Raw genomic sequence first — 16852 nt, 5'->3', positions numbered from 1 at the left:
ATATAATTATTTTAAAGAATGTTAAAATAGAATAAATATATTTTAAAAAAACACAAACAAACAACATTAAAATTCGCAACCTGCTATCTTATTTAGTACCTTTAATAATAAGTTTTATTTTCTAAAGAAACACTACACTTTTTTTTTTCTTGAAATGCATTACCCATTAATCTGAAAATTAAGCTAATTCTACTAATAAAGCAAATCCCATTGGGTTGACGGCGTCATGGTATGAATCTTGTGCACTAAGAAGCCATGTACATATACATACTCTATCTACCGTGTCTTGTACTTCACAATCTAATTTATTATATATATCTGAGAGAGAGTTTTTTTTAAGAACGAATTTTATTTGATCGGAATTACCTAGCAATATGAAAAAATTAGAGATACTTATTCCGTGCTCTGCAAACTATACTGCTTTGACACCAATCAGTTTTCTAGAACAAGCGGCCACTATCTTCGGTGATAATAAGGCCTCAATCATTTACGGTGACTACGTTAGATTTTCTTGGAAGCAAACCTATCAAAGATGTCTCAACCTAGCTTCTTCTCTCCTCAGCTTTGGGATTTCCCATCCTCATCATATTGTAAGCTAAGTTCCTTTAAATTCATGTAATCTATGCTCATAATTTCTTAGCTGCTTTTTAGATTTCTACATTATTTCTCTTAATTTATTTTGTGCGTAGAAAATAACCACTGACATAAATATATTTTTATATAAAAATAATATTAAAATATAAACACATATTATATTAAATATATCAAATTAAAATATTTAACAATTTTCATTATTTATTATCTTTTAAAAAAATATATTCATGTCACTGATTATTATCCGTGTGAAATTCAAACTCCAAAATATTCATGATACAATATAGTTTAATTTTGTCTAGTTTCATATGTTACATAACATAAAACTAAGATTGGTATTTAATAGAGAATTATTTTTGATATGTCATTTGATATCTCAAATCCCAATTCCTAGTTTCTACCTTATTAGCTTTATCTCTGAAGTTCTTGCATTAGCTATGTTAGCTTTTAGAGCTAAAAAGTTAGTTATACCAGAGTAGTGTGTAATAATCCTTGAAAATTTCTTTTCCACCTGTCCTAGTTATTGATAAGGTTATTGTCTCATATGAGGAATTTTCTTTTCATTTTATCTACTATTAATCACATCTTATAAATGCCATTTAGCAATAAAATACTAAGGCAACTTTATTTTAATCAATCATCATCTTACAGTGTATGCTAAGAATAATTATATAAAATATATAATTAAAATATAAAATATATATTAAAAATAATTAAAATAATAATATATTTATATATTTTAATTCAAATATTATTACTATATAGTGTTATAGTGTCCAAAAAAGTACTCAATTTACTAGAAAATTTAAAAATTAACATTTAAAATTTATTATAAAAAATTAAACAAAAATTAAATACAAAATTATAAACACCATAAATTCACCCTACTGTCTATACATTCCGTCTTTTCCAAAATCTTGTATTAGGATAAGAATCAAGCTGAATATATTTTCCAAAAGCTTATGTTTAATGTCCTTATACACTCCCTCTTTTCCAAAACCTTCTACTAGGATAAGAATCAAGCTGAATATATTTTCCAAAAGCTTATGTTTAATGTCCAGCAATTTATTTGGGTTCACGATGTCAAGGCATTGTTATTCAATACGAGTCTTTGTTTTTAATTTGAAATAATCTATTTTTATACTGTTATATGATTATCACTCAATCACTGTCAATTCTATTCAACCGTTCTGGAAAAGAAGGATTGTTTATATTTGATGTTTTTGTCATTTGTTTAGATCTGAATCAATAAATAAGCGCGTGATCATGGAATATTTTCATGTTTGTAAATTGATTTCAAGTATTCTATCATTATTGTTGAACAACCTAGGCTTCGTTGACATTTTGATCCTCATATACCAAGACTTACGCCAATCAAACTCTTCTTTAAAATAATAATATATTTTTATTTTTAACGAGTCAATAATTTTTTTTATTTTTGTCAGACATACATACGCATTAGAATATTAAATAGATCTGGCTAATATATATCATGGTGGGAAGAGTACTATGATATGAAATTCATTTTAGTTTTGAATATTATTTAATTAATTTATTAAATTTTAATTTTGACATATTTACGGTCTAATTTTTATATAATTATTTAATTAATTTTACTTTTTTATGACCATTTTTGGTAATATGCATGTGTGAAGTAATTATTTATATACATGTAAAAATATGTAATTTAATGCATAAAGTATCTTTGTACTAATATATTAGATGGGAATTAAATACTTAATTTTTTTTCTAGTCATATGAAATTTGACTTTTTGAGAGGTTATGATGTCAAAGATAAATTAAACTCCACGGAATAATAATATCACGTGAAAATATTGATCAATAATACTTAAAAATTTCAAAATGATGATAATTAAGGATAATTAAAAGGATATTTAATAAACACAAAATATCAATTATTAAATATATACACTATGAACAACTTCTTATAAATTTGAATGTTTATTATAAAGGTAAATTTGGTTTGATTATATGGTCACATAATTTTATTGTAATTACAAATTTATTTTATTATAATTGTATATCTGACTGGAATATATAGTGTATGAACTACGAAATTTGATTTTAAATTAAAAAAATTATGTATATATCAAAAATTAATTATTAAATTAATTATTATATAAATATATATTATTTAACTCATTTTTAATGTATGTTCTATATTTTAATATATATTTTATATTAATAATTAATTTGATAATCGATTTTTAATGTACATCAAACATAAAATCATTATAAACGTGAATTTGATTTATATTTCTTAGATATTGTGGAGTCACTTTCTATATTCCTAAGACTACAAATTTTCTATATAGTAATGGTTGATTTATTAATTTATGTGTTCATGTACCACTACTAATAATTAAAATTATAATATAGTTAAACAAACTGTAAAAGACTGTTGGCTAATTAAAGCTAAAGCTAGTAGAAGCCTTATTAGTAGGGACTAAAATATTGTTGTACATACATCAAATACATCTTCAATTATATTATTTTAAAGCCTTTTAGGTGCAGCTATGCTATTACACAAAGTGTAATAACCAATCATTGTAATATTATTAAATTTTTATAATTTTAGTGAAATAATTTTATTGTCTATGCATGCATTACTGAAAAATTTATTTAATTGTTACTACATATTTTAATATTGATGCTGGGCTGCTTGCATTAAAATGGACTTTCAGTTAAATCTGTAGTTTCTATGAGAAATAATAATAAATATGTTTAATTGTTTATAGGCAAGTTTAATTATATATATATATATATATATATATATATATATATATATATATATATATGTTACTTAACTAAAAGTCTAAAATCTGCTCCGAATGAATTTGTGGTTATTTTATAAAATAGAATTACTTCTTAATTTCTTTTAAGTGGAATTTTAAATTAAATACGGTGATATATATATAATATATATATATATATATATATATATATATATATATATGTTTGAAAAATAGCAAGCCATTAAAGATATGAGATGTATAAACTTTTTTTTTTTCTTTTGAGTAATATATATAAATTCTTGAACTAAAATTTATATTGCATGCACTCAAATATTATATAATAATACTGTACATATATGTACAAAAATATAAAAAAATATTCATCAAGACCTTACTATATGTAATTTATTTTTAAAAAAATATTGGAATTACAATTTATACCCTAAATCCTAATCTTGATTTGTGGTTATTTCTCATTACCTATTTGATAGGTCTAGAAAAAGTTTAATACTCTTAAGCTTTGAACTTACACACGTCGTGACATTACATATAACATGCGTCTGATATTACATCTAATTTAAAAATAATAAGATTTATCGAAATTATAAAAAAAATGTAAAAACTATATATGCCAACTAAATATACGTACCTAATAATCTAACAAACGAAAGTGAAGATCTATAAAATATAAGGATCATTTAGAATGTATATTATAAGACCCACTATAACGATGGAGTCAATGCAATAATGAAAAAAAGTTTAATTAAAATAGAAGGGTACTCTTTGTTTTTAGCGGTGAATTAACATAGAATTAGAAGACTTTTCTTTTAATTTTTTGGCCCCCTTTATGTATAAGTCTTAGCTAACTCATATTAAAATGGAGAAGTTTCAAATGGTGGTGGTGATGAGTTAGATATGTATTAAATTAAGTACTCATTATTTGTACCACACAACATAAATGTTTAATAGCTTCCTTTGTTCAAGCTATAATAAAAAATGATTTAATAATAAGAGTCAATATAAATATAATAATAAAAAAAAAGAAAAACAATAAAAACTAGATTTAAGGAGAAAATAGTTTTTGGATATTTATTTACTTTTCAGATAAATAGAATAATTTTTTTTCCAAAAAAAAAATACTATTCCAAGAAATAAAAGTAATGTTGTTTATTATTGACGTGTAAAAAATGTTGTCTATTATTTGAATAAAAGACCAGTAAAAAATAAAAAAAAATTAGCCAACATACTTATTTATATCATGACCTAATACTAGGGTTCAGACATAAATACACCTAAAAATCCAATCTAAAGATTGGTCCTCGCTCCCCACTGATCGATCGGATTTGATACAGATTCCACTCTAAGGAAGTCGGGATCAAATGTTAGCCGGCAGATAACACTTATTCAAATAAATAATTGTCCCTAAAATATCGCAACCCATTTCCAAGAGCCATATCTCAACTTCCCTAAGATAAAGGGACGGTTATTCACCTTAAAAGATGGAATTACTCCAACAGTGGTTGATGATTCACCACTATAAATACAGACACCCCTCAGGAATCTTTAAGTTCCAATACTCTATAAACCTGTGAAACCCTTTGCTGACTTAGGCATTGGAGTGTCTTCACCACCCCATTCCTTCATACACATAAGTCGGACGACGGCTCACAGACGCACACCAAGTCGGAGACCCCATCCTCCAGACATATAGGCCATCCTCACAAGTCCAACCCATTAATCTCCGGTTACCCATCGTAACATTGGCGCCTTTGCCGGGGACCCGAGAGATCAACCAGTGATGGCAGATGACTTACACGAAGATGGCAACATAGCGTCCGATTCTGAGCAAGAGAATCAAGACGTTGGAAACGACGACAGGGATATAGTCACTCACCAAGGGGTGACTAACCAACATAGAGAATGCACTTCAGGGGTAAAAGACCCGAAAGTAAACTCCTCTGAAGGGCGTGAATCAGGAAAGGAGGGACAACCCCATGCAGCTGACTTCATGGGATTGTTCCACGGACACCAAGGGCGCATGGAGCAATTGGAGCAAGAGTTGGAACGGCAGAGAGAAACAGATAGGAATTTGAGAAGCGAGATCGAGCGACGAAAGGAGCTTGAAGAAAAGCTCCTAAGACTAGAGTCCGCTCTTCGAAGTCGAAACTCTCGTAGCGACATAGAAGACTCGCCCTTGGGAGGAGAAGATCCGTTCAGTGAGGACATAATGAGGGCAAAAGTTCCAAGGAACTTTAAAAGCCCTGATACGGACCTCTACGACAGAACTACAGATCCAAAGCATCATTTAAGCAATTTTAAAAGCCGGATGTACCTGGCTGACGCTTTTAATGCTACTCATTGCAAGGCTTTCCCGACAACCCTTACTAAAACAGCGATGAAGTGGTTCAATAGCCTCCTCCCGAGGTCGGTCACTAGTTTCGATGACCTCTCGCGAAAATTCCTCATGCGATTCTCAATCCAAAAGGACAAAGTAAAACACGCACCGAGCCTCCTGGGAGTGAAGCAGGAGGTCGGAGAACCTTTGAGGGATTACATAGAAAGGTTCAACAAAGCGTGTTTGGAGATCCAAGACCTGCCCACGGAGGCAGTGATTATGGGCCAGTAAATGGAGTCCGAGAAGGCCTCTTCTCCCAATCCATCTCGAAAAGGCACCCGACCTTCCTGGGTGATGTACAGGAAAGAGCTGAGAAGTACATCAACATGGAAGAAAATGCAAGGCTGCGAGAGCCAAGTTGGCAACCTGGGCACTCTCACTCATCAAAAGAAAAAGAGAGAGAGCCCAAGAAAAAAGAGGAAGTCGGCCCTGAAAGGCCTAGGAGATATCACTCCTATACTCCTCTACGGGTTTCCCTAGGTGATATATACAGGAAAATCTGTCATACTAAAAGACTACCTCTCCCTAGGCCCATCAAAAATAAAAAGGAGGGAGTCGTGGCGACTACTGTGAGTACCACAAACTATATGGTCACTCAACAAATGATTGTTACGACCTAAAAAATGTGATAGAAAAGCTGGCCAGAGAAGGTTAGCTGGACAGATATCTCATAGAAAGGTTGGACCATTATGGCAAGAGAAAGCGAGATGACGAGGACCGAAGAGACCCACCACCACAGACTCCGGAAAGACATATACATATGATCTCGGGAGGATTCGGTGGAGGTGGCCTCACAAAGTCATCTCGCAAGAGACACCTGAAGGAAGTCTACCAGGTCGGGGGCGAAGCTCCCGACCTTCCAACCATCTCTTTTACTAAAGAAGATGGGCAAGGTATCATTCCTGGACATGATGATCCAGTTGTGATAACCATTATCCTTGCCAATGCCCATCTTCACAGAACCCTGGTGGATTAGGGAAGCTCAGTCGACATCCTGTTTAAACTGGCATTCGTGAAGCTGGGATTGGATGAAAAAGAGTTAAGAGCTTACCCCGATACTCTATATGGACTGTGGGATACGCCAATCAGGCCATTAGGATTCATACCCCTACACATGACTTTTGGAAAAGGGGTAAAATCCAAAACTCTGAGTATTGACTTCATGGTCGTCGTTGTGGATTCGGCCTATAATGCTTTAATAGGTAGGACAACCCTAAATTGGCTCGGAGCAGTGGTGTCCACCCCCCACCTTTGCATGAAATTTCCAACGCCAGAGGGAATAACAACCATCAGGAAAGACTAGAAACTGGCGAGAAAATGCTACAATGAAAGCCTAAACTTGAGAGGAAAAGGCAAGGAGGTTCACACTATTGAGCTCGGAGGGATCAGAGCAAAAGAAGAGTTGCGACCACAACCCGGTGGAAAAATTGAAGAGATACAGGTTGGAGAAGAGGAAGAAAAAAAATACCAACATAGGAGCTAACCTGAAAGAATGTATGAAACAGAAGCTTATAGGGCTCCTACAAGAGAATTCCGACCTCTTCGCTTGGAAAGCCTCCAACATGCTAGGGATAGATCCCAAACTCATGTCACATAAACTGTCAGTATACCCTGGATCGCGACCTGTTCAGCAAAGAAGACGGAAGCTCGGACCTGAACGGGCCCAGTGGTGGAAGAGCAAGTACAAGCCCTCCTAGAAGCTGGCTTCATCAAAGAGGTTAAATATCCGGCGTGGCTGGCAAATTTGGTGTTAGTCAAAAAACAAAACGGAAAGTGGAGGATGTGCGTCGATTACACTGACCTGAACATGGCGTGTCCTAAAGACCCATATCCACTCCCTAACATTGGTACCTTAGTAGACTCCAGCTCAAGGTATCAATACTTGTCATTCATGGACGCATACTCGGGATACAATCAAATCCCGATGTACAAGCCGGATAAAAAAAAAATATCTTTCATCACGCCAAGAGCAAACTATTGCTATGTGGTCATGCCTTTTGGGTTAAAAAATGCAGGAGCCACATATCAAATGTTGATGAATAAGGTGTTCGCATCCCACCTTGGGAGTCTAATGGAAGTCTATGTAGACGACATGCTAGTAAAAACCAAGGACGAAGCCGACCTCCTGGTTGACCTTTTGCAAGTTTTCAGCACCATAAGAATGCATGGGATGAGGTTGAATCCCGCAAATTACACCTTCATGGTGGAGGCTAGAAAATTCCTGGGATTTATGCTAACATAAAGGGGGATTGAAGCAAACCCCGACAAGTGCAAAGCAATCCAAGAAATGAAAAGCCCAACTTGCTTAAGGGAGGTCCAACTGTTGAATGGCCGACTTGCAGCCCTTTCCAGGTTCTTGGCAGGATCAGCGTTAAGATCTCTACCACTCTTCTTTCTACTAAGAAATAGATGCCAGTTCGAATGGACTCCTGAGTGCAAAGAAGCATTCCAAGAGTTCAAAAGGTTTTTAATCCAACCTCCCATCCTGACTCGACCTAAAGTAGGGGAATAACTCATCATGTATTTGTTTGTAGCCGACAAAGCTGTAGCATCATCCCTAATACAGGAAGACGAGGTCGGAAAGCATCCCGTATACTTCACCAACAAAGTCCTATAAGGCCCTGAATTAAGGTACCAAAAACTTGAAAAGTTTGCATATACATTAATAGTAGCCTCTTGAAGGCTACGGTCTTATTTTCAAACTCACACAGTAAGAGTTTGAACGAACCAACCCATGAAGCAAATCCTTCAGTAGACGGATATTGCAGATAGAATGGTTCAATAGGCCATAGAGTTATCCGAGTTTGACCTTAAGTACGAAACTCGGACAGTAGTTAAAGCTCAATGCCTTACCGACTTCGTGGCAGAATATGCAGAAGATCAAGAGGGAGCCTCCACCGCATGGGAATTATACGTGGATGGATCCTCCAACAAAGTCGAGAGCGGTGCAGGCATAATATTAGTCAAACAAGAGGGAACTCAAGTAGAAGTCTTCCTTAAATTTGAATTTTTAGCCTCTAACAATCAGGCAGAATATGAAACCTTGATTGCAGGGTTCAAACTGGTAGAAGAAGTCAGAGCGACCAAAGTAGTCGTGTTTAGTGACTCTCAGGTGGTGACCTCCCAAATAAATGGAGAATATCAGGTTAAAGACCCCAATATGAAGAGCTACTTAGACAACATATTGGAACACCTTAGGCTATTTGCAGAGATCGAGGTCAAACATATATCTCGGGATCTTAACAGCAGAGTAGATGCCCTCTCCAAGTTAGTTAGTACCAAACCTGGAGGGAATAATAGAAGCCTGATCCAAGAAACTCTCCAAGAACCCTCTGTGACAAAAACAGAGGACAGACAAGACGTCCTTGAAGTATCTGGATTGGACCTCGAATGGATGAACCCACTAATCGAATACATAAAATTCGACATCCTACATAAAGATGAAAAGAGGCCATGAAAATCCAGAGGGAAACACAAAATTACACTTTAGTGTAAAATATCCTCTATAAAAAAAGGAATATCCACACCACTATTGAAGTGCGTCCCGGCCTCAAGGACGAAAGAAGTACTGGAAGAGGTCCACAATGGTATATGTGAAAATCATTTCGGAGCAAGATCTTTGGCTAAGAAGGTATACAAGCCGGATTCTACTCGCCGACCTTGTATAAAGAGGCCACCGAGTTCATAAAGAAGTGTCAATCATGCCAAATGCATGCAAACTTCCACGTCGCTCCCCCCGAGGAGCTCATTAGCATAACTTCTCCATGGCATTTTACCAAATGGGGATTGGACCTATTAGGACGCTTTCTCCAAGCGCCTAGACAAGTAAAATATCTAATAGTAGGGGTAGACTACTTCACGAAGTGGATAGAAGCAGAATCATTAGCCACCGTTACAACCCAGAGAAATCAGAAATTCCTCTACAAGAATATTATCGCAAGGTATGGGGTCCCTCACTCCATCACCACTGATAATGGCACTCAGTTCACTGATTTCACCTTTAGAAACCCGGTAGCCAGTATGAAGATCAAACACTAATTCACCTCGGTAGAGCACCCACAAGCAAATGGGCAAGTTGAGGCAGCTAATAAGGTTATACTGGTTGGGTTGAAGAAAAGGTTGCAAAATGCAAAGGGAGCCTGAGCTAAAGAACTCCCTCAAGTACTATGGACTTATCGAACTACACCTCAGTCTGCCACAGGAGAAACACCCTTCCGGATTGCTTATGGCATAGAAGCCATGATACCAGTTGAAATCAACGAGCAAAGCCTAAGGGTGAGCTTCTACGATGTGGTTGGCAACGTACAGGGGCACAAAGAAGAGCTTGAGCTACTCCCTGAAGTCTGAGAATAAGCCCAGATAAGGGAAGCAGCGCTGAAGCAAAGGATGACGAACAGGTACAACAAAAAAGTCATTCGAAGACGCTTCACTCCAGACGACTTGGTCTTAATAAAAAACGACATTGGAGTCAACAAGTCTAGGGAATGAAAGCTCGCTGCTAATTAGAAAGGGCCATATAAAATCACTTAAGTCTTAGAAAAAGGATACTACAAGGTAACCGATTTGAGCGGTACCGAATTTGGACGAAGACCGTCTCAGGACGAGGTGGAGAGACAATGGCCCCATTCACTACAATTTTGTCAGGGTTAAGAGGAGAAAGGTCCAGATCAGAAACAATGACTCCAACCTGCTCCTTAAAAATCCTCCAAGCCTCCTCCGAACTCTTAGCCACTGAATCCTCCAGGTCCTGGTAGGCCTCCCGACCTCTTGCTAGCTCCCGTTTTAGATCGATGTTCTCCCCAAAGAGCCGGACATAGTTCTGCTCCGCCTTCTCCTTAAGATCCTCTGCCATGGTACACTGGCCCATCAACCTCTTCTCCCTCTCCTGAAGCCGGGTCCTCTCCTTCCTTAGCTCGGCAACCTCCTCCTTAAGCCTCTTCTCTTCCTCTTGATAAAGGAAGATCCTTCCCTCCAACTCCTCAACCTTTTAGGTAGAACCCAAAGAGCTAAGGAGAGTCTTTTCCAAAATATCAAGGAGTTTTGTGCACACCTCAGTAGCTCGAACACTCCCCTGAACCATAATATTAAGATGGTTTTAAACGGAAACCTCGTCCATATCAATTTGAGTATGGAAAAAGATGTGATTCTGAACGAATTTAGGACCATCAAAATTAGAACCTCCAGAAGAAGAACCAGAAGTCTTGCGCTTTTTTCTTCTCGGGTTCAGGGGAAGATCGGGCCGGGGGAATAGGAGGAGGAAGAGAAGAAGCAGAAGAGGAGGATACCAAAATAGAACCAGAAGAGGTCCCCAAATCACGAGGAGGAGGAGGAGGAGGAAGAGTACTTGCAGCCCTCGCGGCATCAATCTGAGCTCGAGACCTCCTCTTGGCATTTTGGACCTTCTAGTAGGAGGAGCCGGATCCTTTCTTCACCATCTCTGAAAAAGAGGGAAACAAAGAGTTAGTCTATAAATCGGAAGGCTACAAGTTAGAAGCAATAAATCGAAAGATTACAAGTTGGAAGTTATCAAAATCATTAACAAAGATACCTAATTGGGTCCGCACAAAATTCGGAGACCCCTGAAAAAACTTTTTGGTATCCAAGTAAGGGGCTCTCCCCCAAGCTTCCCGGAAGAACCCTACTACGGCATCCTCAACTTCATCCAAATCGTTAAGGCTATACTTTTCTATAGGAGAAGCCTTCAGCCAGTACAGAGAAAAGAGGGGATTAGAATCTTCATCAAGAAAAAAGGGATGGTGACCCTCTACTGCTAGGACTTTAAAAAAGAAATTCTTGAAGTCGTGGAAAGACTTGTCAAACATAAAGAAAACTTTCCGACCTTGAATGGCTCGGAAAGACACCCACTGATGCTTACTATTTTGCCCACTAAAAGACTTACTCAGATGAAAAAGATAGAAAAAGATCTTTAAGGAAAAAGGGAAGCCTAGCTCTCGGCTTACGAGCTGGTAAATCCTCATAAATCCCCAAGAGTTGGGATGGAGCTGTGTGGGGGAACTCGGCAGTGATTCAAAATATCCATCTCAAAATCAGAAAAAGGAAAAAAACCCAAGGCGGGTAAAAAGGCAGTCATACATAAAGAAGAAATGGGGGTTAGAGTCAGAAATCCTCCCAAAACAAACCCAGTCTCTAGGACCCGGGGCAACCAATTCATACTTAGGCTCATCATTCTCATCACTACAGAGCCTATGGTGGGTACAGAGGTCAGTAAGATAGTCTGTATCTACTAGGAGACCCTCTTCAAGAACAGTGACATTTACCCACTCAGAAACGTGAGAAGTCATCCTTTCCAACTAAAAAGAAATAGGCAAAAACGAGACAAAGAGCTACAAAGAAAAATGGAAAAAGATAAAAAACAGGATCTCTAGACGTTCAAAGCAAGCCCCTCAATAAAGCAGGGTCACTAGGCCTACAGACAGACTCGCTACGAACATCCAAAAACTCCTCTGAAAAATGCAAAGTAGAATATTCAATAATAAAAGAGAAGGAAAAGAACTAACCTCTATTTGCGGAAATAAAAAGGAGCAAGCGCGACAGCAACTAAGGACTTGAAGAAGGAAGGCTAAAAAAGTTTCTTTCGGAACAAGAGAGTGTAAGCAAGAAGTTTTCAGAAATAAAACAAGGAAATAAGAGGGAAAAATATTTATAAACACACCAGGGGCATAAGGGTAAAATGACGCGTTCATTAAAGGGGCGTTCCGTTATCAATATAACTGCTCCCACGTGTAAATATGAAACTCCTAACGGACGCGATGTTTGATTAGACGCGACTGTTGAGAAATTTAAATCACGTCGGTTTCAAAGATCACGTCGGCTACATGCCCGAGTTCAAATACTCGAATCCAACTCCTAAGTCAAAGAGATCGGATTCAAGTAGGGGCATTGTTCATACCATGGCCCAACACTAGGGCCCAAACACATATACACCTAAAAGTCCAATCCAAAGATTGGCCCTCGCTCCCAGAGGAGGTCGGATTTGATACACACTCCACTCTAAGGAAGTCGGGACCAAAGGTTAGCTGGCAGATAACACTTATTCAAATAAGTAACTGTCCCTAAAATCTCGCAACCCACTTTCAGGAACCATATATCAACTTTCCTAAGATAAAGGGACAGTTATCCACCTTAAAAGGTGGAACTACTCCAACGGTGGTTGATGGTTCACTACTATAAATACACTGACACCCCTCAGGTATCTCTAAGTTCCAATACTCTGTGAAACCCTTTGCTGACTTAGGCATTAGAGTGTCTTTGTAGGTACGACCCTCCATTCCTTCATACACACAAGTCGGACGACAGCTCCAGACACACACCAAGTCGGAGACCCCATCCTCCAGACATCTGGGCCATCCTCACAAGTTCAGCCCATTAATCTCCGATTACCCATCGTAACAATATCTAATAATTAATTATTGCGATAATTTATTATAAGAATTCAACTAATTTGTACTCTACGGATATATTTTAAAAAGACAATAATGAAATTTTTGTAATGCATAACGTAAACAAAAAAATTAATTGTTGTTATAATTTTTATAAAACATTTTTTTATAATATGCTTAATGTATACTCATAGGGTATAAATTAGACCCTTCTCATAAACTCCTTTTCTTATAAGCATTTCACAACACATAATCAATGGGGTCAGATAACTAATCATGTTCAAATAACACAGGTTGTAGCTTTGGCGCCAAATGTTCCAGCACTCTATGAGCTACATTTTGGTGTTGCTATGGCAGGTGCTGTTCTTTCTGCACTCAACACCAAGTTATTGGATGTAACAACATTACCCCAAATTTTGGATCTATTGGAAACCTGCAAAATCATATTTGTGGACTATCAGTTCTTTGATTCTGCCATCCAGGTGTTCGAAATTATCTCCCAAAGAAAATGCAAGCCACCACCCCTCATTGTCCTAATCTCTGATAACTATGATCAAATTCCATATTCCCCAGTGATCAATAATGTGAGTATCCTACCAAATACCTTAAGTTACAATGATCTTGTTGCTAAAGGGCACGCAGATTTTGAGACTTTTAGGCCAAGCAATGAATGCAATCCTATATCAGTGAGTTACACATCAGGCTCCACAGGGACTCCTAAAGGAGTTGTTTATAGCCATAGAGGTGCCTACCTTAATTCAATTGCGGCGATTTCTCGTTTCAACTTGAAATCAAGTTCAGTGTTACTATGGACAGTTGATATGTTTCGCTGCAACGGTTGGTGCCTTGCTTGGGCAATGTGTGCTGTTGGTGGCACCAATGTTTGCCTCAGAAATGTCTCAGCAAAAGGGATATTTGATGCCATCCAATTTCACAAAGTGACTCATTTGTGTGGTGCACCAACCCTTTTGAGCATCATTGCTAATTCATCCCCCAATGATCACAAACCCCTTCAATTCAGGGTAAAATTCATAGTTGCAGGTGTGCTACCACCAGTTCAAATCCTCAACAAGGTAGCAGAACTTGGATTTGATGTTAACATCGGATATGGAATGACAGAGACTCTGGGCCCTGTCATTGTAAGACCGTGGAAACCCGATTCGGATAATGAAGATACAAAGCTGAATTATGGTGAAGGAGGGCTTCCAAGCTTCATGATGGAAGTAGAGGTTGATGTGAAGGATCCAAACACCATGAAAAGTACCCCTCATGATGGAAAAACCATTGGTGAAATCATGTTCAAAGGGAACACCCTAATGCTAGGGTACCTTAACTCGCAAGAAACCGAGGAAGCTTTTAAGAGAGGATGGTTCAAAACTGGGGATCTTGCTATTAGGAAAGAAAATGGTTCCATAACATTGAAAGATAGAGCAAAAGATATTATATATTCAAATGGAGAAGCTGTGAGTTCATTAGAGGTAGAAGCAGTGTTGTTGAGTCATCCAAAGGTTTTGGAAGCTGCTGTTGTTGGAAAATATGATGAGTGCTTGTTGGATTCATCACCATGTGCAGTTGTGAAATTGAAAGATGGATGCAGTGCCACTGTTGAAGAAATCATCAAGTTTTGTGAGGGTAAGCTGGCCACTAAAATGGTTCCTAAGAGTGTGGTGTTTGGGGATCTGCCTCTTAACTCAACTGGGAAAGTACAGAAGTTTCTTATAAGAGAGAAGATCAAGAGCAATGGATTGTGAAAGAGAGGGATAAAAAAACTATATCTTAGGAATAAATCAATAAATGTTATGTAACACACTATTGCTTACCTTGTTCTATGTTGATCTTATACTATTAAAATGAATGCTAAGACTTAAAGAAGCAGATTGGTATGGGTTTGATGTTTTTTTTTTTTTTTCTTTCAATAGAAGAAATACTTTTTTTATGTTGAAAATTATGTAATAATTTCCATCGTCAAATATTCTTGCTTGGTTGATTTTTGTATGGTACTTTTCCATAACTCATTAACTCGTCTAGATTTGATTTGAGTTCTTCAACTTCTTTTGGGTAGATGAGATATACTTCAATGAATTAAAAATGCCTTGTGTGATTATCTGCAAAAGACAATTCCATACTCCAGTTTTTAATACTTTCTTGAATTGTATCTAAATGAATTTTTCACATACCTTTTCCTTAATTTGAGTTGTTCTTTCATAAATAATATAGTATCTATATGGTCGTTGATCGGTTATTTATTAGAGTTAACTCTCATGTAACCAATGTATAAGGTAATAAAATATATTAATATCTAACTTATAATCAAGTAACAGTCGAATTATAATGACAACGAGTTATAGTTAAAATGACATAGTCTTTTTATATTTTTAGAGATCGTGGAAATGAGGTTAATAAAATATATTATTATTATTATTATTATTATTATTATTATTATATTCTTAGATTGATTCTGTACTTAGACAATTTTTGTGAAAGGGAAAGGTGGAGGAGCATTGTTTAAATTTGGTCAAGTGGAGTAAAATTGTCATTCCAAAAAAATAAGGAGACTTGGGAATTAGAGATATCCAATGTGTAAATTTTGCTTTACTCGGAAAGCTTGTTTGGCAATTATTGCATAATAAGGATAAGCTTTGGGTAAGAATTATGTTAGCAAAATATTTATCTGGAAGTTCTTGCTTTTCACCTAATTTTTATAATAATGTTTCAAGCATTTGGCAAGCGATTTATAAGACAATAGAAAAGCTTCGTGATGGTTTTGATTGGTGTACAGGCAGAATGTCTCAATCCTTTTGGTATCATGCTTGGCGACCATGTGGAATGCTAGCTCCTTTTGTTCCTTTTGTGCACATTTCTGATTCTCACTTAAAGTTAGAAGATGTCTGGCACCATGGGTATTGGCAGTGGGATATTCTTTGCACAATGATTCCGGAAGAAGTTAAACTTGATTTGATACTCTTTGATCCTATCAAGCAGGCAGGAGATAAAACAGGTTGGTTTTGGACAAACCCAAATACTCTCACCTACTCGACTAAAAGCGGGTATGAATGGCTATTGAAGAAGAAGTTTGGCTGGAATGATAATGAAAATTGGCTTTGGCTTTGGCGTTTGAGAATACCGGAGAAGATAAAGTGTCTGCTCTGGCTTTGCCTCAACAACGGAGTTCCCATAGTTACCAATTTCAAAGAGGTTTTTCTACTTCTGAATTTTGTCAGAGATGTTATCTTGCTCTAGAGGATATTAACCACTGCTTTAGGACTTGCCAAAAAGCTCGTTAGATTTGGATTAGCTTAAATTTGGGAATGACCGCTGAGGACTCTAGTTTGGATTTTATGTCTTGGATTCGTTCTAACCTCAACAAAAATGAGTTTCTCTTTGCAGCGGCCTTTTGGTGGATTTGGAGGGATAAGAACAATGACATCTTCCACCAAGATGATCCATGGAGTAAGGAGAAAATTGTTCACTTAGTTAAACATGCTGCTTGAGATTTCTCTAATGTTGTTATCAACCAAAAACATATTATTCCTTCTTCTTTGAAATATAAATGGGAACCACCTCCAATGAATGTCTGTAAAGTGAACTGCGATGCAAGCGTTTTTGAAAATAAGTAATTAGTTGGTTTTGGATGTATTATTAGAGACAGCATGAGAATTTGGATAAAAGGTTATTCTGCCAGTATATCTCTTTCTAGTGTTCTATGT

General features: G+C 36.6%; 1 protein-coding gene across 1 annotated transcript; it reads left to right on the top strand.

Moving 5' to 3' along the window:
• The first annotated feature begins 336 nt into the window (after nt 1-336).
• Nucleotides 337-15076, top strand: LOC130979387 (butanoate--CoA ligase AAE1-like). The gene is made up of 2 exons (XM_057902818.1): nt 337-590; nt 13439-15076. The coding sequence occupies exons 1-2, from the start codon at nt 375-377 to the stop codon at nt 14894-14896; spliced, it is 1674 nt and encodes a 557-aa protein (XP_057758801.1). The 5' UTR covers nt 337-374; the 3' UTR covers nt 14897-15076.
• Nucleotides 15077-16852: the final 1776 nt, after the last annotated feature.

The sequence above is a fragment of the Arachis stenosperma genome, chromosome 5 (assembly GCF_014773155.1).
Source record: "Arachis stenosperma cultivar V10309 chromosome 5, arast.V10309.gnm1.PFL2, whole genome shotgun sequence".
In the NCBI taxonomy this organism is placed as follows: Eukaryota; Viridiplantae; Streptophyta; class Magnoliopsida; order Fabales; family Fabaceae; genus Arachis; species Arachis stenosperma.
This window is presented reverse-complemented; position numbering and strand designations above follow the sequence as displayed.

Coding starts and splice junctions, on each gene's coding strand:
- LOC130979387 (XM_057902818.1), top strand. CDS start 375: ATGAAAAAATTAGAGATACTTATTCCGTGCTCTGCAAACTATACTGCT. Junction 591..13,438: donor TTTCCCATCCTCATCATATT/GTAAGCTAAGTT, acceptor CAAATAACACAG/GTTGTAGCTTTGGCGCCAAA.